This window comes from Octopus bimaculoides, chromosome 10, assembly GCF_046866305.1.
Source record: "Octopus bimaculoides isolate indiv1 chromosome 10, ASM4686630v1, whole genome shotgun sequence".
Lineage (NCBI taxonomy): Eukaryota > Metazoa > Mollusca > Cephalopoda > Octopoda > Octopodidae > Octopus > Octopus bimaculoides.
In genome coordinates, this window is record NC_142937.1 from 93,472,582 (window position 1) to 93,495,438 (window position 22,857).

General features: G+C 38.3%; 2 protein-coding genes across 21 annotated transcripts in view; one reads left to right on the forward strand and one right to left on the reverse strand.

Annotated features, from left to right (window-relative positions):
- LOC106876277 (uncharacterized) overlaps positions 1-22,857 on the forward strand; it is a 157,064-nt gene that overhangs the window by 74,022 nt on the left and 60,185 nt on the right. The window lies entirely within an intron of this gene.
- The window catches only part of LOC106876276 (cytosolic carboxypeptidase-like protein 5), a 34,236-nt gene that overhangs the window by 522 nt on the left and 10,857 nt on the right, over positions 1-22,857 (reverse strand). For 3 of the 19 annotated variants that reach the window (XR_016243488.1, XR_016243498.1, XR_016243496.1), the window contains exons 2-16: positions 20,927-21,046; positions 20,015-20,117; positions 18,777-18,948; positions 17,130-17,302; positions 16,597-16,777; positions 13,333-14,472; positions 12,600-12,769; positions 11,433-11,568; positions 10,012-10,190; positions 9,171-9,307; positions 8,161-8,453; positions 6,978-7,306; positions 5,470-5,587; positions 714-774; positions 135-210 (exon numbers count right to left, since the gene is read on the reverse strand). Coding sequence is in view for 5 of the 19 variants with exons in the window: in XM_089359007.1 (XP_089215133.1) it covers positions 135-210; positions 714-774; positions 1,929-2,074; positions 6,978-7,306; positions 8,161-8,453; positions 9,171-9,307; positions 10,012-10,190; positions 11,433-11,568; positions 12,600-12,769; positions 13,333-14,472; positions 16,597-16,777; positions 17,130-17,302; positions 18,777-18,948; positions 20,015-20,117; positions 20,927-21,032 (3,402 nt within the window). In the remaining 14 variants the exon portion in view is untranslated. Of the gene's footprint in view, positions 1-134; positions 211-713; positions 775-1,928; positions 2,075-5,469; positions 5,588-6,977; positions 7,307-8,160; positions 8,454-9,170; positions 9,308-10,011; positions 10,191-11,432; positions 11,569-12,599; positions 12,770-13,332; positions 14,473-16,596; positions 16,778-17,129; positions 17,303-18,776; positions 18,949-20,014; positions 20,118-20,926; positions 21,047-22,857 lie in introns of all 19 variants that reach the window. The other 16 variants (XR_016243487.1, XR_016243495.1, XR_016243492.1 and 13 more) reach the window with 8 other exon arrangements.

Here is a 22,857-nt window from a genome sequence, read left to right on the forward strand (position 1 = left end):
TTCCAAAGCAAACACTTTTGACAATGGTGATACTGGTGGCACTACCCACATCACCACAGCAAACCCATGGAATCCCAAGAAATAACAGACTGAAAACAACTATTTTGAAGACAATGGAAAAGTAGACGACTCACTTCTGGTTCTTTGGCAGATTTAGAACAATTCCTTAGAGGACATCCTTCGAGTTGAAACGGTAACCTGTTGACATTGCTGAAATGAAGACAGGCACACAGAACAGATATTATTATTGCAGTAGAAGTAGTAGTGGTGGTGCTAGTAGATGATCTAGCTTTCTTTATTGGCATTAATTTGTGGACATAAGAGTTGTATTATCAAGATGGCTGAGCAGACATATTTGTGCAACGATGGGGAAATTTTGAACCTGGGTTCTCATTCCTAAGGTATTTTTCAATATTATTATTATTATTATTATCATTATTCAGGTCACTGCCTGGAATTGAACTTGAAATTTTGGGGTTAGTAGCCTGTGCTCTTAAGTGACCTGAATAATAATAATAACATCGGAAAATGCCTTAGGAATGAGAACCCAGGTTCAAAATTTCCCCAAGACACCTGATGAAGGCTGGAGGGTATATCAGCCGAAACGTGTTAGCAACAAACAAGATGAGGACAAATATCTGTCAAATGTAAATAATGTAAAAAAAAAAAAACATACACACAAAGAAAACTAGTGATGATATAAGTAAACTTACCTGAAAGATAAATTTACAAAACTTTGGAAGGTAGCAGCTTTAGTTATTGAACATCTATAATCTTTAAACAGAACAACAGTTAAATAGACTTTGATAAACAAAGAGACAAATATGTTTTTCAACAGAAAATAGGCTGAAATATGAAACCTATTTAAGGATTGTAAATCAAAGATTGTGATGAGATTCTTGGAATGCAATTTCAGAACATAAATATGATGAAAACTGTTTTCACATCCTACTTGTCTCTTTATGGATGCATACACACACACACACACACACACACACACACACATGCGTGCATGCAGCTGACACTCCTCAACCACAGATGACATTTATCCTCTGGGCAGCAACTTTTCTTCCCCTCACAGAACTCTTCAACATTCCAGTTGTTTTTATCATCAGCAAGCAAACCAGGGCTGTATATATTTCCCTCCAGCATGAAAGACGCTATGTGCTTGCAGCCAGCATGCCTGTGGTATTGTCAATATTTCCAAGTGCAATCCTCATTGTGCACCTATCATTAACCCTTTCGCTATTGTATTTATTTTGAGATGCTCTGTGTTTCTTTCAATTACTTTAAATATAACAAAGAATTTAGTAAAATAACTCAGTTATCATTAAGCTGGTGTTAGGAACATAAATTGTGACTGAGGTTTGGTGTTGTGTTCTTGAGCAAGACACTTTATTTCACGTTGCTCCAGTTCACTCAGCTGTAGAAATGAGTTGCGACGTCACCAGTGCCAAGCTGTACAGGCCCCTTTGCCTTTCCCTTGGATAACATCAGTGGTGTGGAGAGGGGAGGCTGGTATGCATGGGCAACTGCTGGTCTTCCATGAACAACCTTGCCCGGAATTGTGCCTGGGAGGGTAACATTCTAGGTACAATCCCATGGTCATTCATGACCGAAGGGGGGGTCTCCTCCAATGGATTGGTATATAGGACTAAACCCACCGTCCCTCTTTACCATCTGTCTCATACTCATTCTGCTTTGCTGACATGGGTTGGGAAGTCATCAGCCACCATATAGTCCTCCATCACCATCTTCATGTTTGTGTTGAAAAACAAAAATTAAATACCAAGAACAAAAAAGAAAAAATATTAGCAAAAATAGAACTAAGTTAAGGCAATAACAATAACAACAACAAAAATTTCTAGAATTGGTTTTAGTGAACTGTTGTGCAGCTGAATGAGGTAAAATTCTCCACGATACTTTACGTTTGTGAGAAAATTTTTCATGTGCTGCGCTGTCTCGGCGCTCATTCTTCAAATGGTTTCTAGTGATGGCGTTGGATCTGAGACTGTTTACTGCTGGTTTTCTCTTGAACAAACTATATTTTCGTTTCTTTTTCGGTGGCATATTTCTGCAGATACATGGCAGAAAGTGAAGAGATCACAGTAAGTAACACACTTGGGTATAAGCATACAAACACACACATATGTGGTTGGGAAGCAAATTTCTTACCATACAGACATGCCTCTATGAATAACAAGTGTATGTACATACATAAATGTATATAGACAGACAGAGAAATATGTGTATATCTATATATATATTCTCCCTCCCCTTCGATTAACTCCTGCCCATTTTCACTCCCTCTCTGTTTAACCTGTCTGTGTCTCTCCCGATATTTATTTCACTATGTATATCTCTCTCTATATATCTATATATATATATATATTCTCCCTCCCCTTCGATTAACTCCTGCCCAGCGCCTGTTTGGGGCTATATAACCAACACACGCGGCCGACTCCTTCACTTGCTCCTAAAATCCTTGCCGAATTAATACGACCATAACAGAATGACCAAATAAGTCTTTCTCTGTCTTCAGCCAGGCTTCCACTATCCACTAACTACTTATTTTTGCCTCTGATCTACTTATTTCCATGTTTTCAGTTGTATTTCCTCGCACAGACACTTAAAGCTAAAACTTGTCTTAGAAGTAGCTGGACACCATCCTGTATTTACTGTGTACAAACGATAGAAATCCCTAAAATCCTCGTGCTATGAATAACCCGCTTTCTCTCTTTTAATCTTTCTCATTCATTTTCCCTCCCTCTCTGTTTAACCTGTCTGTGTCTCTCCCGATATTTATTTCACTATGTATCTCTCTCTCTCTCTCTCTCTCTCTCTCTCTATATATATATATATATATATATATATATATATATATTCTCCCTCCCCTTCGATTAACTGGAAGGCGGACGTTAAACGATGATGATGATGATGATGATGACATACACACACACACACACACACATATATATATACACACACACACACATATATATATATATATATACACACATATAGACTCACACACACATATATGTACACATACGCAAATACACAGAGCTGTGTTAGTGTTAATATATTTAATGCAGAATGTATTATTACACACACACAGTGATGCAAGCATGGATGAGTGATTAAGAAGCTTGCTTCACAGCCTTAAAGTCCCAGGTTCAGTCCCACTGCGGGACAAATGTCTTGGGTTGACCCGAGAGTGTGGATGGTGGAAACTGAGTAGAAGCCTGCTTAGGGGTTACTGTAATATTACACAGTGTCATGTTGATTCATCCTAAGAATTATATTAATGGTAGATGTCTCAGAGGAATACTCAGCCATATTGCATGCTAATTCAATGAGTGGATAGTTTTTTTATTTGTTTCAGTCATTTGACTGCAGCCATCCTGGAGCACCGCCTTTAATCAAGCAATCAACCCCAGGACTTATTCTTTGTAAGCCTAGTACTTATTGTACCAGTCTCTTTTGGCCGGACTGCTTAGTTACGGGGATGTAAACACACCAGCATCGGTTGTCAAGCGATGCTGGGGGGACAAACACACACACACACATATATATATATATATATATATATATATATATATACGATGGGCTTCTTTCAGTTTCCGTCTGCCAAATCCACTCACAAGGCTTTGGTCGGCCTAAGGCTATAGTAGAAGACACTTGCCCAAGGTGCCACGCAGTGGGGCTGAACCCGGAACCATGTGGTTGGTAAGCAAGTTACTTACCACACAGCCACTCCTGCACCAAAATATGAAAAAATTAATTATCATTATAATTGTTTTAGTATCTACTTTCCCTGCTTGGATGGGTCAGACATGACTACATTGGGGCAAAGTCTTCCTGACCCCAACCTTCACCTGTTTCAAAGCAAAGAAATAACCCCCCACCCCAGTCTCTCAAACAATCAACAACTCAGACAGGGTTACATGGAGGATGGGAAACAAACAACATCATTCTTATGAAGTGTGAGCATTTTCTGTTTACAACGTGTGTGCAACATATCAAGAAGTCTAGGTTGTAATTAACCTCCAGGTGTTCTCGTTAGTGGCTTATAGTTGCAACCTGTTATTTTAGAACATGGCTAGAAATAATTAACTGACATGTTTTGTTGTGTGATATATGTAGCTACCCTTGGGTCAATGGGAACTGAATGGGGAGGAATTTGTGAAGCCAGGATTAAGTACAAACTAAAACTTAATCAGAATAAGTGTGGTGAACACCTTGGGGAAAGGGGTCGTTTAGAGTGTTTCAGCAGAGTATAATTTGAGAAATTATAGTTGAAATGGAAGTTAATTCTAGATCAAACATGACGGAGAACAAAATAATCCATGTAAAAAAAAACAAAAAAAAACATGAAAATATTCAGAAAAAAAAATCCACAAAGTAAATAAAATAGAATATAGTGAAGCAATTAGTATCTAGAAATTAATATCATTATCGTTTAACGACCACTTTCCATGCTTGCACAGGTCAGATGGAATTTTTTGAGGCAGGTTCTTCTATAGCCAGGTGCCCTTCCAGTTGCCAACCTTTACCTAAGGCAATGTTTGTCCATGGCCAAGAATGTTTATCATCATCATCATCATCATTGTCATCGTTTAACGTCCGCTTTCCATGCTGGCATGGGTTGGATGGTTTGACTGAAGACTGGCAAGCCAGAAGGCTGCATCTGGCTCCAATCTGATCTGGCAAAGTTTCTACAGCTGGATGCCATTCCTATCACCAACCACTCCGGGAGTGTAATAGGTGCTTTTTACATGCCACCGGCTTGGGAGCCAGTCAGGCAGCACTGGTATCAACCATGCTCAAATGGTGCTTTTTATGTGCCAGTGAAAGACTGAAAATGAACAACACAGCTTATATGGTCACGATGCTAGTTTACAACCCTCACATGATGTGAAGACAAGGGTTGATACACATGCGCACACACTGCTTTTAGTTTCCATTGACCAAATACACAGACAAGGCTTTGGCCAGCCCTAGGCTAAAGTAGAAGACACTTGCCCAAGGTGCCATACAGTGGGATTGAACTCAAGGCCACATGACTGTGAAGCAAGCTTCTTAACCACACAGCCATCCCAACATCTAATATATGGTGTAATAATTAAACACAATTATTAAATTCTAAATGACACAACACAGAGAGGGGGGGAATGTGCAAAGCTGAAAAAAAAAAATGATGACAAAATTTAGCAGAGACAACCACAATAATCAGAGGTAAGTGAAACGAAAACAACCAGGTAGGTAGGTAGGTAGGTAGGTAGGGCTGCAGTTGGTACAAATCGAAGAAGACAAAGCTACACACACAATGAAGGGAGGAGGCTGAGGCTACAGAATGAGCGGAACTAACAGCAGACAGAAATACAATAAAGATGTACAACAGTCATTTCGAATGTGCTGCGAGTAGGGGGAGGAAGAGGAGGAGGAAAGAGAAATCTGGAGAACAACCTCTAAACCTTAACTGGAAGTGGTAGCCATAATAGGAGTGTCGTGTTAAAAAGATGATACAAGTGTTGAGACCAAGTGCTTCATTATCTCACATGTTGATGCTATTCACTAAACGAGTCTGTGGAACAAGAGAAGTTGGTTAGAAATGAAATTTTAGACATTGGAACAGTTAAATATGCAATCTATAACACAGCCATTAAATTTCAAAATACAAATCTTAAAAAGAGAAAATGTTGCAAACATACAGCGTAGGTGTTTATGAAAGGGTCCCTATACAGAGTGTTTATGAAAATCCTGCTCTTTATGTAAAAATAACCTGCTTTATATATATGTTAATAAAGAAACAACTGCTATTTATATATATAAACATCAAGAAAGTGTTTATAAAAGAGTTAATCTGTATATTAATTTAAGCATTCATAAAAAGTTTGTAGACGCATAAAGACATTTATAAGAAACCTGTTACCTCTACATAATATAAAAATGTAAATGCTTTTTAAACCTGAAGTGATTTCAAAGGGTCACGGCTTAGCTCTGATTTTACCACATCACTGAGATTCAATGCATCAACCACATTTGAGCATGGAATTATTTGTTCCATTGCTTCAACAGCCAGTTGTTCAAGTGCTCTTAGCTTAAGCTCCTTAATCATCAATCCACTCAGTGTTACTGATAGAATATTAGGAAGTTTATTCACCAATTCTTGTTTGACATAACTTTCCACTATTCACCAAATTGGTTCAATTGGATTGAACACAGGACTGCAGGGCACCATTTGTTAAACTTTACACATTGAAAACTGATCTTCATTATGAACTTGCTCCATTTCAGAATGAGATGGGGGCATTACCAATTACCAGAACTACTGATCTGCCATATTCTTTTCTCTAGGCACAAGGCACAAATTTTTGGAGGAGGGGCCCAGTCGATTAGATCAACCACAGTACGCAACTGGTACTTAATTTATCGACCCCAAAAGGATGAAAGGTAAAGTCGACCTCTGTGGAATTTGAACTCAGAACGTAAAAAGACAGACGAAATACCGCTAAGCATTTTGCCCAGCGTGCTAACAATTCTGCCAGCTCACTGCCTTACTGATCTGCCATAGTGACTAAATGTCTTGATTAGGCAATGCCTCATCCATTCTTGGCATCGCTTCCATAAGACCCCACATTCAAAGAGCTGGATGCTCTTCCTGATGCCAACCCCTTTACAGAGTGTACAGGGCACTTTTTCTCGTGACACCAGCACTTGTGAAGTGGTCAAGAAAGGAAAAGAAAACAGACCCCATGATTGAATGAGTGTGTATTTGAGAGAGTGGGAGGTGGCTTTATGCTAACTGACCTGGGGTCAAACAACAAATTCCACACTGAAATACAAGACTTCTGACAATGATGAAGAATGATCAAACTAAGAGATGACCAATGAAAGACAGATCCCATCATGGTCAGTGTTAACAGAATGAAGAGGGGCACTAATTAGCAGAAGAGAATAAATTAATGAATTACCTTTGAACATCATTAGTGGCTTCAGATGAAAACTCCTTTGATTTCAAATGGACACTTGATAGTGAACCTTCACCTCTTACTAGTTCACTCTTCTTTCTCTGCATTGATGTCGAAGAAGACATGTGCCGTCTTGATTTAAACATTAACTTGCTATTATGAAACGAACCTTCGGCTGACCATGTGTGGTTATGATTTAAATGAAGCAATGAACGTTGCTTATCATTACCACTGGACACAGATCGGCTTAAGCCAGTTTTAACCGCATCTTTCTTGTCATATAGGGAGTTACTTTTGACTGGTTTGGAGAAGATGGCAGGTGAAATTGAAGACTGGGAACAGAAAAAAATTGACACTCAAGTAATCAAGACAAATCTAAAGTAAAAAATTAAATTTTCTCTATAGAAAAATAGACAGCAGTAAAGACTCTAAAACCACTTCATATATTCATACAGAACCAGGTGAAAAGACAAACAGACAAATAAACCAGCAAAAGATTATTATTCAAAAATTTTTTCCAAGTTTATTTATCTTTTCACCTGACACTGTATGAATAGATGAGGTGGTTTTAGAGTCAAGTTTTAATTGCTATCTCTGGCATGATGGTATCTCTTAGATACTCTTAATTATAATTTTAATAATTAATACCTATAAGCACCATTCAAGTGTTATCATTGCCAGTGCCGCCTAACTGGCACTCATGCCGGTGGCATGTAAAAAGCATGCATTACACTCCCGGAGTGGTTGGTATTAGGAAGGGCATCCAGCTGTAGAAACTTTGCCAGATCAGATCAGAGCCTGGTGCAGCCTTCTGGCTCGCCAGTCCTCAGTCAAGCCGTCCAACCCATGCCAGCATGGAAAGTGGACATTAAACAACAATGACGACGATGGTGATGATGATTTCCGTGTTGTCTTGGGTTGAATAGCTTAACAGGATTCACCGAACTGCAAGGCTGTGTCAAACCCTAATATCAGTTTTGGCATGGTTGCTATAACTGGATGCTCTTCCTAACACCAACCACTTTACAGTAGGTGCTGGGTGCTTTCTTTCATGCCACCTTACACTTGTGGGGTCACCAAAGTAACTTGTAAGACAGAAAGAGGAGCAATTTCAATTTGAAGCAGTAATTTCTGTGTGTGTGTGCCAAGGGGCTTAGAAACACATTTTTGAAATTATAATACTTACGTTTTTGGAGATATCTGACTTTGCTCTCTGAAGTTTAGAGTCAATGGGTTTATTCCGAGATGTAAGCCTAGTGGTGTGCTTTGGAACACTTTCAGAACACACATTGTAACTAATGGGGTTAATTTTGTTGTGCTGAAGCCGTGTACTTCTCAGACTAGCCAAACTTGGTGACTCAGTGCTGTTGGGAAGAGTGAAAGAACCTGAAACTTTGGTTTCAGATGTCGTAGACTCTTCTTCCTTTTTGTTGTTTGCTACATTGCATTTTCGGGAACAAGATGTTAACCGGGAAGAAACTGGAAGGAGGAAGAAACGAACACGAGATATTACTACAATTTCAGTCGTCAATAAATTCGTGAATAAATTCGAATTTCAGTTCGACTATACCTCTGTATGTGTGTGTATACACGCACATATATACACATACATATATGTATACTACACATATACACAAACAAACACATGCACACAATATATATATGTGTGTGTGTGTGTGTACTATATTAAAACAGTTTGATTCGGTTTCCATACAAGAACACGTGCCAGTGACACATAAAAGCACCCATGTGACATGCAAGAGGCACCCACTACGTTCTTAGAGTGGTTGGCATTAAAAAGGACATCCAGCTGCAGAAACCAATCCAAATTCAGACTGGAACCTGGTACAGCTTTCCATCTCACCAGTTCCAGTCAAGCCATCTAACCCATGCCAGCATGGAAAATGGACGTTAAACGATGATGATGATGATGATGATGATGACAGACACACAGCTGAGTGGTTAAGAAGTGACTTGTCTTAGTTGAATGAAGGGGTGGACCAGAGGCAATCACAGGTGAGTAGGTATGGAAGGACAAACCAAAGGCAGTCACAGGTGAGTGAGTATCAAAAAAGTTACTCAGTAGAATAGATTTTCCAGTGGACCAAATCACACCGATTAACCCAGTGTTTTCCTGTAACTTGTGGAATTAACTGAGGGAGGGGACCAAGAAAAAAAAAGCAAGAGAAATCCTACCATCTTTTAATGGACGCAGTTCTTTCTTGCCAGAGTTGAGATTTTTTGAAACTGTTTCTGATGTTGTTGAGAGTGAGTTTAATAAAATACTGTCATTAGAGTTGATTTTGTTACGTGAAGAGGAGAAATGAGAAAAGCTGAAAAAGAGAGAAATCATGTAAGTCTAAAATGTAGCAAAGAAGACAAGCAAAAAGAAAAACAGATAAATATAAATATATCAAACCAAAAAAAGATCAAGTAGAAAACTTGTTTCCATGGATATTGAAAGAAAGAACTGCTGCCATCAGACATAAGGAGATCTATAGGATTCTAAAGATGAGAATTTATAGATAAGATGTCATTATTTTTTATAAGTTAGTGAATGGAGGAGAGTCTGCCTCTCAGACTATGGTACTGGTGTAGGTGGGGTTTAGTTTGAATTTCCGTGGTTCTGTGTCTGCAGGGAAAGAATTACAAGGATGGAATTCTAAGGAGCTTCTGTTCTAGGAAAGAAGGATTGTAAGAAATGTCAAGTGTGGGATCTGGGAGGTGAGATACAGTAAGGAGAAGGGTATGTGGCTAAGTGCTAAGTGGAGAAGGGTATGTGGCTAGCTAAATGAAGAGAAAAGAGATTAATGTCTCTGTTGTTAAAACAGTGTTTTAAAAACAAAAAATGGGAACCAAACACTGCAATACTGATGGAAGAAGTGTGTGGACCACAAATGAGACTCTCCTGAAAAATAAACTTCACTTGGTCACATTCGATAAGAGTGTCTTGGTCAGCCTATGAACTTTTCAGCCAACCCTCATAAAGTGCAATCTATAAATGATATTGTTTTCTATGGCCATTTTGAATACCTACCTGTGCGTACGAAGAGGTGGCTTGTAGTTCTTTGGTCTTAGAAACCCCTTTGGAATCAAACAGTATTTTCTTAACCATTCTCGAGTACCATATAAGCTTTTGTATTCAGAGAGGGTGACTCTCGACCAGGGATTGGTCTCATACATGTCAAGGGCTGCAACAGCTATAGCCTGGCCAACCTTGTAAACACAAGTAAAAAGTGTTTAACATTATCATGTGTTTGTGTTTGTTTGTTTGTGTGTGTGTGTGTGTGTGTGTGTGTGTGTGTGTGTGTGTGTGTGTGTGTGCATGCATGTGCGCGTGTGTGTGTGTGTGTGTATCTTATATGGCACAAATTTTACTCATCCAAATTATTAAATTACTTTGGTAATATCAAGGCTTGTATAAAGCCACACATTTCATGCAGAATATGTTTCTCCTAATATACATCCTCAGCCAAGCACACATCCATATCTATCTATCCATCTATCAGCTGGGATTTGAGGATGACGAATGGTCATGGAGAGAAAAGGGTCAGGATGAATCAGTGCATCATAATAATAGTAACACACTCACTCTCACTGACACTGAGAAGAAATGGTATTATTAAGAGGGGTCACTGAATAAGGAAAACTTACGGGGGAGAGAGGTGGGGGGTACTACACAAAGTAAACCCAACAAAGGGACCGGTTATTGTAATAGACAACTATACTGTCAAAATGGCCTTCTACTCTCTTCTCTCTCTGAGCATCTTATTAATACACTGTTTGTGCCACATCCAAACGTTTGCTTGCTTTTTTTCTTTTATCCTGCGTTTCTTTTAATTGACTATACACACACACACACGTGTGCGCACAAGTGGCAGATACTGGTGTCACGCAAATGACACCCATGCCAGTGGTGCATAAAAGTAGTTGGTGTTAGGAAGGGCAACCAGCCGTAGAAACTATGCCAAATCAGACTGGAGTCTGGTGCAAACTTACAGCCTGCCAGCCCTGGTCAAACTGTCCAACCCATGCCAGCATGGACAATAGACATTAAAAGATGATCATGATATATATTACATATATATAATATATATACACGCACACACACTCACATAAATATTATATATATAATACGCACGCAAACATATTTTAATCAACGTTTTCAGTATTATAGATACATTTCAGCCAATCTTATCAATCAGTTTTACACTGGTATTAAATAACCAGATATTAGATAACAGCACAGTTAACCATGTGTTCTTCAGAGATGGCAGGTGTGTGTGTGTGTATGCATGTCTGTATGTAGGTATGCATATCTGTATGTCTGAAAGTATGTATGTATATATGTGTATGTGTGTGTGTATATATGTGTATATGTGTGTGTGTGTGTGTGTATATAATCATACCAGTAGATAGATATATTTAGAACCAAAGAATGAATGAACTAAAACTTACATCTTCATAGATGCTGGGAGTATATTTCGGAGGAATACCAACAACAGGAGTTGGAGAAGCTCTGCCTTTGTCCCCGTAAGCTGGGGGAACGGCATTCATAACTTTACCAGTGTTGTAATTACACTCTAGGGTATAGCTGCAAAAAAACCCAAAAAAACTCTGTACTAAAATCAAAACAATAAACAAAAGAAAATACAGACTGGAAGAACAACAGAATGGCAGAACTTTACACATGGAATAGGACTTGAAAAGGATCTGAAAGGAATGGAGATGGTAATCCTAAAAAAACTCGCTCAAGCCAGGGAGCATCCTTAGCACCAGAATGGAGATCTTCGGGCCATGTTTGCACTTACGGAAATTCCTGCTAGTAGTTTGGAATCCGCAAGATAGCGGCACAGCCAGAAGACAATAGACAATGGCAAAGAAAGATAATCCCCTTGTTTACATTCATAATGGGACCTTTCCCCTCTTCATATTTTGAAGAGGTCTTAGGCCATAAGGGTTTGGGGTCTGATGATATGCCATAAAAGTAAGCCCTTTATGGACGGGAAACCCAGGATAATCCCATAAACCAGCCTTCCCCAGTAAAAAAAAAAAAAAATATATATATATATATATATATATATACACACACAGTTATGTGTTACTGTCTATAGCTATTTGACTCCCTCTGTAGCTATCTGTATGCACCTGTAATTAGTTGGTTTGCAGTGTAATTGCACCTGTATATGTCATGTGATAGTATATGGGTGCATCATGTCATAAAGTATGGTAGTTAGATGTGACATTTCACATGTGGTGGTACCTGGTTTGTCATGCTATGTGTAATAATAATAGCTAGGTGTATATGTATCACATGTGGTGGTAGTTAAGGGGGTCATGTCACATGTAGTGGTAGCAAAGTGTGTCATGTCACATGGGAAATAGTTGGAGGAGTTATATCACATGGAGGTACCTGGATGCATGATGTCAGGTGTGTTGTCATGCCACATGTGATAGTACCTGGATGTGACATGTCACATGGTGGTTGGGTGGATCATATCATATGTGATAATATCTGAGTGTACCATGCCACATGTTGTGATAGCTAGGTATGTCATGTCAAATACAGAAGGTAAACAGGTGACACCGATAAGGTCAGTAAAGATGAAGAAAGGTTTCTTGTACCTGTGAATGATACCTGTACACTTATGAATAGCTACACGTCCACTTCCTTCTTTCGAGAGTCCATCACGTTTGTCTCTGATGTACATGTTGCGTTGAGAAAAATTGCAGGCATCAAATTCAAAATGTGCTGAATTCAGAGACACTAACTTTGGATAGAGCATATTTTGTATCTGAAATATATAAGTGTATATGTGTGGGTAGATATATATATACATATATAGATATAGTTGGAATTTACAAAAAAAACAAAAGACGAAGACGGGTGTGTAAACAACAAACAGGTGTATTAGTCTAACGCTTGGGAAGTAAGAAAGTCTTTTATGTTTCGAGCCTACGCTCTTCAACAGAAATAAACAGGGAGAGAAAATAAATAGGGTTTAGTACACATATATACTTAGAGAAAGAGAGATAAATAGAGAGAGGGAGAAACAACATGGAGAAACATGTATGAGAAACAACATGGAGAAACATGTATGAGAAACAACAGGGAGAAACAACATGTACAGGAAGTGGTGAGGAAAGGAAATACATGTAGTCTGTTGGTGATGATGATGAGGTGGAAGAGAAGAGAGAGGAAGCAGCTGATGATGTTGGCAGTTACAATGATGAGGAAGCAGATGAGAGAAATAATAATGATAAATGTAAAACATTTTTATGTGAACTAGAGAAATAAATGTCAATTAATTGTAATTTATACTGAAAATAAGTATGTTAACCACTCCTTGATGCTCACCTGTGAATCGTCAGCTTCCAAGAAGTTTCCATAGATGAAACAGCCTTTACGAGAGGCATGGCCATGTAAGTCAATATAGAAAGCAATGCCACTGTGTTGGGGCAGTATTTTTCGGAATGCACTGTTATTGAGATGAGCAGAAGAAGGAACGTTATTTGGCGGCAATGTATGATATCTGTCATGGTCTTCATCAGAACCATCATTTCTTGAGTTTGTTCTTTCTCCGTCTGATTTACAATTGCATTCAACAGATTCTGAGTGAATCCTACATGCATCTGTCTGGGTTATTTCAGAGTTAGTTCCATTTGAAATTCTCAATGATTCTAAATGCATTGTTAATTCAGAATCAATGGCATTTGTCTGCTCTTCAGTTTTTGCTGAGTATTCTTTATTTAATGAACCATTCTTGATGCCTTTAGGGTCCGAAGAGTCTTCAGAATCAGATCTGCTGCCACTCGTTTGACTACACAAATTTATTGATTTTACAGCTTGGGAGTTGCAAGCATTTAACTTGTTCTGAGTCATCCTATCATAAGTGGAGAATGAATGAGGTCTCTTTGGCAAATCACCATCATATAAGTTCCGGCATTTATAACGAGACGCTAATAGGCATGCTTTGTAAGTGAGTTCTCGATGAGACAACCCTGATCTAGCTGCATGAAGTGATTGGGTGATTTGGCATAAACCAATGTTAGTAATTTCAGGGAACTTAATAATGGAATTGGTATCAATGGTTTTAGTAGTGCTTGTACTACTGGTGGTAGTAGTGGTAGAGGTGGTGTCAGTTTGTTTGGGTAATATATCTGTTGGAGGAAACTTGATGTCTTTGTACATGTCTTTCTTTAGCCGATAGTTGACGTGGTAATAAATTATGATGCTTTTGGCAGCATATATGGACGGATTGAGTTCAAAGCTAGGGTCCCCGTACACTCTGTTTAAGTTCACCCCACGTGTGTCTGTCCGGTAATGACCATTCATGACACCATCTGGATTTAATATTGGAATCAACTTGAAGACAAACTGCTTTCGTAGTTGAATTGACCGAGGATCATCAAGTCGAAGGATAAAATTTAAGAAACCATTAAATACAAAGCTGGAAGGAGTTTCACCTGGGTGGACACGACTCGTTACTACAAACACCTGGAGAAAAGAAAATTGATATAATTAATTGTTGTGAAATATAATAGAAAAAAACAAATGGTTATTAGATTAAATATTAATAAGAATAAACTGTTTTTAAGGGAAACAATGAAAGTGTTTTCTCTTGTCTTGGCACAAGGCCTTAAATTTCTAGTGATCAGAAGTGGTATACTGCGACATTTATACTTTACTTAATTGTATTAATTAGCAGTTAATGAAGTGAAACCAAGGAAACTAACAACAGAAACTCAGCTAAGCTGATATTCACATTTACTGTAAGCTACTGCACACACAAAGTCAGTTAATAAGGATTTGTAACATTTTGTCTCTTAGGCACAGGTAGAGCTGTGTGTTTAGAAGTTTGCTTCCAAACCCTGTGGTTTTGGATTTGGTTTTACTGTGTGGTACCTTGAGCAAGTGTTATCTTCTACTATAGACCCAGGTTGACCAAAGCCCTGTGAGTAGATTTGGTACATGTGTGTGGGGGGAGGGGTGCATATTTGGGTTACTAAGAGGAGAGAGTGCAGTGGTCATGACCTTTCTGGAAGGTCTCATGACTGCTGGGAGGGAGAGAAGAGGAAACCATCACTTACAGCTTACTATAAGAAGAAGCAATACACCAAGATACCAAGTTATCCACAGAGAGAAGACCAGCACTAAATACTAACAACATAGTAGACTCTGGTAAAGGTATACAAGGACAAAGAGGTGGTAACACTGATTGTGGTGGTGGTGGTGGTGGTGCTAGTGCTAATCTGGCCAATGGATTAAGTTTCCATTCATAAAAGCTGGTTTATCTGACAGATTTCCACCCAATCTACCCAGTTTTACTTACAAGCTTTAGGTTGATCCAAAAGCTATGGCAGAAGACAAATGTCCAAAGGGATGCACAGTGGGATTGAACCAGTGACCCTGCAATTACTAAGTGAACTTTTCTTGACCACATGGACCATGCCTATGCAAGAGTCATAAAATCATACCAGATTACAAGATATGCAATAGGTGTCACATTTTCCAGGAAAGTTACCTGGAGACTAGACTGCTGTCCTATTCACTTATTAATAACTACAGCCATGTTCCATACCATGGAGACATTTGATTTGATCAAAGTGTTTTATAAAAACACAAGATCAACAAGTGAGTGTATCAGATTCAGAATTTCACTTGTAAGTGGTACCTGAAATTTGTACAAGCTAAACAGTTTGACTGACTGACTGACTTGGCTGTCAGGAAAACACTGATGTATAGAAAATATTAAACGAAGCAAACCCAGGCATAATTAAACTGTCAGTAAAGGTGATGTTAATTAATTTTTCTGACAGCACCATCAGACATTTATGTTGTTTTATCTGGAATGATCTGAAAAGTTTAGTGGTCAGAATTATTATAAAACCAGGTAAATTTGTGTCATGACAAGAGGTAAATTCTTTGCAAAACTATCAGCGCATCACAGAACTATCTTCTTCATTTATTTATATATTCTTATAACAAATATATATTACAAGTGTTAACCCTTTAATTACTGTTTCTGTTGAAATATATTTTGTTCATTTCAATTAATTGAGTAAATGATGAATAATTTAGTAAAACTATTATTTATAATTTCTTTCTAACTCAGGTTTTGTTGGAGCTCCTGGTGTCTTGCATGCATAGCAGGCTTGCTACCCGCAGCCTACGGTACCATGCCATTTGTTCTTTTCAGCTCTCTAATACTTTCCTGATTATTCTGGCCATGCCAAGGAGGCAAAGCTTTTGCAACAGTTCTACTGGGGACTCGATTCCAATTTCCTTTATATTCCTCTTGATGCCTTCTGATACTGTCCCCCAAGGACCCAACAATAATTGGCTCTATCTTCACCTTCTTCATTTTCCATAGCCAGGCTATTTCATACTTAAGAGCACTGTATTTATCTATCTTTTCGCCTTCCTTCTTGAGTAATAGTTAGATTTCTCCCACATGCAATAGCAGCTGCTCAACAGAACTCCACAAATTAGCAATGCTTGGACACTGCACAAATGTGTGCAGTGTGTGCAGATTGCCTGCAAACATCTCAAGCAATCCCATCTGGCAGCCCTTCCATGCCAACAACAATAACAATAACAACAACAATAATAAATGCTTACTCTTTTCTCTTTAAATTTCTTGCACCTTGGCTGGTTTTTAATGGGGAAAAGTTTTGGATCAAAGTGAGGTTCCTCCTCATCGATGATGTTATGGAATGATGAAACGGTTATTAGACTGACCTCCAACTTCTCCAGGGAGTAACACAGCAGCTCTCGGTAGAAGTAAACGGTATCTTCTGCACTGATACAAGAAACAAAGAACAAAGATAAATCTCTATCCAAATTCTTATAAATATACATCACAATACCAACAAGAACATGATAGAAAACTATCATGACAAAGATAGCGACCATCTTGAATTTTTAGCTGAGCTCCACAGGTAAGTAAAGGTAAAGTCAGCTGGAACTATCAAAAAAAATATCTGCCCAAGGTGCTTTGGAGTGGGATTGAACTGAATATCATATGGTTGGGAAGTGAGCTTATTAGCTACACAGCTATGCCTGCACCTAATTAGAGTGTTTTAAATATCGAGACATAATTTGTACCAAAAAAAAAAAAAAAGATTAAAAAGCAACATAATGAAATAACTTACATGTTTTCAACAGAAGATATATTTTTACAGTAACTAAATCTCTCTTCCAACTCATTGATGTTGTTCTGACATTCAATGTAGGAATGTGGGTAAGCAAAAGCAAAGTATGTTGTAGCACCTTTGATTTCCGTGAACCGATGAAAGAATGACAGAATAAATTGGCCATCAATAGTCTACAAAGAAGAAAAGACATTTATTTAGAAACTTATTAACTCCTTCTCCTCCACTTCCTCTTCCTCCACTTCCTCTTCCTCCCCATCGCCACCACTATTTCTGCCTCACCCTCACCACCACCACCACCACCATCATTACTGCTGCCACCATCATTGTTCTAATGTCCACTTTTCCATGCTTGCATGGAATTTGCTGAGAGAGATTCTTTTATAGCCTGATGTCCTTCTGTCGCGAACCCTCCCCCGTTTTCATGTAAGGCAACATTTCCATTTGGCCAGACACTGCTTGTATGGTGGTGACACTCGCTACTATGCAATGTCAAGACAAACATACACACACATCAACACACAAACATATATACACACGCATATCATCATCATCATCATCGTCATCGTTTAACGTCCGCTTTCCATGCTAGCATGGGTTGGACGATTTGACTGAGGACTGGTGAAACCGGATGGCAACACCAGGCTCCAGTCTGATTTGGCAGAGTTTCTACAGCTGGATGCCCTTCCTAACGCCAACCACTCAGAGAGTGTAGTGGGTGCTTTTACGTGCCACCGGCATGAACCCATGCCTGCATGGACAATGGACGTTAAATGATGATGATGATGATGATGCTGTGTGTGTGTGGGGGGGGTTGTTTGTGTGTGTGTGGGGAGGTTGTTTGTGTTCATGTTCTGAGTTCAAATTCCGCCAAGGTCAGTTTTGCCTTTCATCTTTTTTTTTTGGTGGTGGTGGTGGTAGTGGGCGGGGTCGATAAAATAAGTACTGATTGAACAATGAGCTCAATGTAATTAACTTAACCCCTCCCCAGAAATTGCTGGCCTTGCGCTAAAATCTGAGACAGACAGACAGACAGATAGATAGGGAGAGGAAAGATAGCAGGGTAAGTGTATGTGTGTGTGTCTAATATATTTATATATGTACATATATCTGCTTATAAATATATATGCGTGTACGTATCTATGTATGTATATAGAGAGAGAAAAGAAGAGAGGAGATGTACATATACATATGCGTATGTATGTATGTGTGTGTGTATACGCGTATGTATGTGTATAAGTCAGTGTGACAAATAGTAATTTATTTTTAGCCGTTTTTACCTACAGATAGATTAACACACTTCTGCAGAAGTAACAACAGTGCAGTTTAATTAATATTACTAATTATGTGCAGTTGCCATGGCAGTGACAGGATTAAAGTTACCTAGCCACACACACATATACACATATATACATACATGGTAACTAGACACACTTGAACCTCACAAGTCACTTGTCTAATCAGGGCACTTATTAACTGACAATATTTCGTGTCTGTTTAGTAAGGGGCTATGACCAGTGTGCATGAGAAATAAATGAATAGAAAGAATGAATCTGATTCTCCCCCTCTGAACCGAAACGTATACCACATTTCTAACAGAAGCAAACACTTTAACAAACTTATAAATGAATATCGTTGATCCCTTACATCAAAAGCTGGTTTCTCTTGAAGACGTTCCCATTTATTGCTGCCAGGAACTGTGTATATCACTGGACAGTATCCTTGGCTATAAAGTTTACCTTGACGGTTCATATTCATAATGTTGATTTTGATCAGTTGGCCAGGCAATCCCCCCTCTACACCAAAGTAGAACCAGGATCTACAAAGAAATAAATAAAATAATTATTTTCGTGGTGTGGAGCAAGATCATAGAATTACAGAACTTTATTTCTATAATTATAATTCAGGGGCTAAGATTTGTAGGGTCAAGATTCCCAAACATTTATAAACATTAATCCTTTTGCTATCATATTCCTGTCGAAGTGCATTGATTGCTTTTTGTTTCAATTAATTTGAAAAAAAACGAAGCATTTATTGTAATTACTTGGTTGTTATTAATCAGATGTTTGAAACATAAATTAGCAATTTTAATGGGCAAGTTTAATTTAGAATACTTAAAAACAAGAAATTCTATATCACAGAACAAGGAGACAGTTTCAAGATGATATGATATTAAAAGGGTTAATTCACAAGATTAATAATTAAACATTATGGAGATGTACTTGCATAGCAAGTGACCTGATCTGAGATCATGTGCTGAAACAAAAACAATTGCAGAATCGTTAGCACGCCAGGCGAAATGCTAAGCGGTATTTTATCTGTCTTTACATTCTGAGTTCAAATTCTGCCATCCTTTCAGGGTCAATAAATTAAGTACCAGTTGCATACTGGGGTCGATCTAATCGACTGGCCCCCTCCCCTAAAATTTCAGGCCTTGTGCCTATAGTAGAAAAGATAATTATTATTATTATTATTATTATTATTATTATTACCGTTATTATTATTATTATTATTATTATTGTTCAGTAGTTTTATTTTTATAACGTGCTTTCACTTCACTACCGAGCGCAGCTATGTGCGCCTTGGGTATGTGCTGTGGTGCTCTTATGTTTACTGTATTGAAAGTGTTTTGCGTACAATGTGTGCAGTACCCAGTAGTGCAATTTTCTGTATGTTATATATATTTGTAAGTCCTGGTGTTTTTGTTATGTATTTGTCTGAATATTTTTTTATTATACCTAAGGCACCTACTATGATAGGAATTGTTTCTGTTTTTAGACTCCACATTCGAGTTATCTCTATTTCCAGGTCTTATTATTATTATTATTATTATTATTACTGTTATTATTATTATTATTATATAATGGGCTGCATAAATAACTAACCTATTTCCATTTTCATATATGGTATTGGAACAGTCTGGTCTGGTCCAAACATTATATTCCAAATCAGGTTGGAGTTCCGCATTTCGGTTCACATTATTGGAAACTGGAGAAGAAAACAAAACAAAACAAACAAAAAGACAAAAAGAAACAAAGCCATTAACAACAATGAAGTGTAATTCATCAAATGCGGAGATGTAAAACATTGCTGTTGTCTGTGCATCTGAAAGAGTGTCGTTGCACGACACAGCAGCCAATTGTTCAATCGTAATAAATCTACTCCAAGGTTATGTGTCCATACAGAGCAGCAGATAACAGGGATTTGTAAATCAGATTATCTTACTAAGTGATAGTCCACCACAAATCCTATTACACACACACACACACACATACAGGTATGGCTGTGTGGATAACAAGTTCACTTCACAACCATGTGACTTTAGGTTCAGTCCCACTGTATATAGCACCTTGGGCAAGTGTCTTCTATTATAGTTCAGGGCTGACTAAATCCTTGAGTGAATTTGGTTGGTGGAAACTGAAAAGAAACCCTGTTGCATCATCATCATCATCATTTACCATCCATCTTGGATGGTTTAATAGGATCTGTTGAGTTGGAGGACTGCATCAAGCTCTAATGCCTGTTTTGGCATGGTTTCTACAGCTGGATACCCTAATTAATTCCAACTGTTTTGCAGAGGTGATGATTGGCAGTACAGAAAGGGGAAGAACAGCAGAAAAAGAGATAGGAGAAGGATGAGAGAAAAGGGGGCAGAGTGTATGTGGTTGGGGGAAGGGAGATAAGTGAAAAATGTGAACGAGGAGAAATGATATTTAGAATTGAGGATGGCTGTAAAAGCAAGTATGAAACGTGTGTGTATGTGTCCGTGTGTGTGTGTGTATTCCTTTTCTCCTTACCTGATGAACTGTCTTTGGTATCATCTTTATACACTCTCTCAACCTTAGCCAAGTTTCCAGAGTCAAAGTTTGATGTGAACAACAAACCACCGACACTGACTTCCATCACCAACAACAACTCTGGAGAGAGAGAGAGAGATAGAGATAGAGAGAGAGAGAGAGAGAGAGAAAGAGAGAGAGAGTCAGTAAATATGGCTTTTACTCATGGACATCTACAACATAAACAATAACATTGGTAATTAGAACAAATTACACAGGTGTCAATTTAAATACAGCAGACCATGGACTTCAGACTATGAGTATACAGTAGGCCAGGTACTATGTAGGAAAGTCAGTAATAATATATAGTAAGGCAGGTACTATATAGCAAAATCAGAGACAATTAATGGAAAATACTGAGAAAAAAATTTTATTGATTAAAATTGCACTTGGTTTCAAAGTGGGGAGGGAAAAACCCATGTAATGATTAACTTGGGTTAAGAAAGGTAGAGAGGCAACTCTGAAGGTTAAATTAGTTTTCCTTGATATGAGGCATGTATAAGTGATCACCCTAAATGGTATGTCTGTGAGTCTTATTAAGATACCTCTGTGAAGCAAAGCTATATCAGTACTTGGTGACAGAGATATAAAGATTTCTGAGAGAATAAATATTGATAGATATAGAGGCTTTAAAAATATTGGTTGAGGTGCGGTGGGAGTGGAAGTGCTAATGTTTTAATCAGTTGAAAGACTTTAACTCATTGCAATGGTATATTAGCATTTATTACCTCTGCCTTAGCAACGGTGGAGGTGTTGTTTTCAGTCGTGCTTCTTTGTTTGTCTGTGGACAAGATATCTCAAGAGTCACTGGATGGATTTGGATGAAACTTTCAGGATGTTTGGCCTTGAAACTGGCATGCACTGATTAGATTTTGGGTTCAATCTGGTACCAGACAAGGATTCTGGATTATTTTTCTTGTTTTTTTTTTACTTAATTTTTGAGAGCGGTCGGGTTCATTTTTAGTATTCTCGTTTGTGAGAGAAGTCAAATTAAATTCAGTCCATAAAAAAAAAACACTTCCTAATTTTAGTAGTGACCATCCCTACTGCATTGGTATACTCACATAGAGTTTAAATTTCCTTTTAGTATTTAAGCTTGAAGGGATGTCAGAAAGATTTGGCTTACATAGAAGTTCCTTAATGACACAGACACTCACATCCACCATGGAAAGGTTTGCTCTCTCTCTCTCTCTGTGGTGGGGATATGTCCCTAGCAACAACAAGAGATTGTCAATAAATTATATCAACCAGGTATTACAACTGTCACAGATGTTAACATGAACTATGACAAATTCTGTGAACACACAACCATACACATACAGGTACACATACATATGCAAACATAAATCTTTTTATCTTTTACTTGTTTCAAGTCATTGGGGCGTGGCCAGGCTGCAGCACTGCCTCGAAGGGCTTTCCTAATGGTAGCAATTTTCTGTCTTCTTCTTTACTGGATCATCAGGCAACATGCCCTGCTTGAGGGGAATACAAGACTACACGGTTGACCCCCCCAGTCCTTGTTCTTTTCATAAGTTTGGCTCTTATATTCTATTGCTCTCTTTTGCCAAACTGCTAAGTTACAAGCACGTAAACAAACCAACACCGGTTGTCATGTGGTGGTGAGGGACATACACAAGACACACACTATACCCTCCCCTACATCCTTCAAGCCCCACACTAATAACAATGCCCAACTCTTCCTTTTCAGAATGTCCCCTTCCTTTCACCACCCAAATTCCTCAATAAATTAAGTGGAATAATAATGACAATAATATCACAGGTCTTGAGAACTTGTCAAGAGCAAAGGGACAGACCCCCCCCACCTTCTCAAAACAAACACCAACAAAATATTTAAAAAGATGGCTCAATAAAATAAAAGACAGGATGGTCAC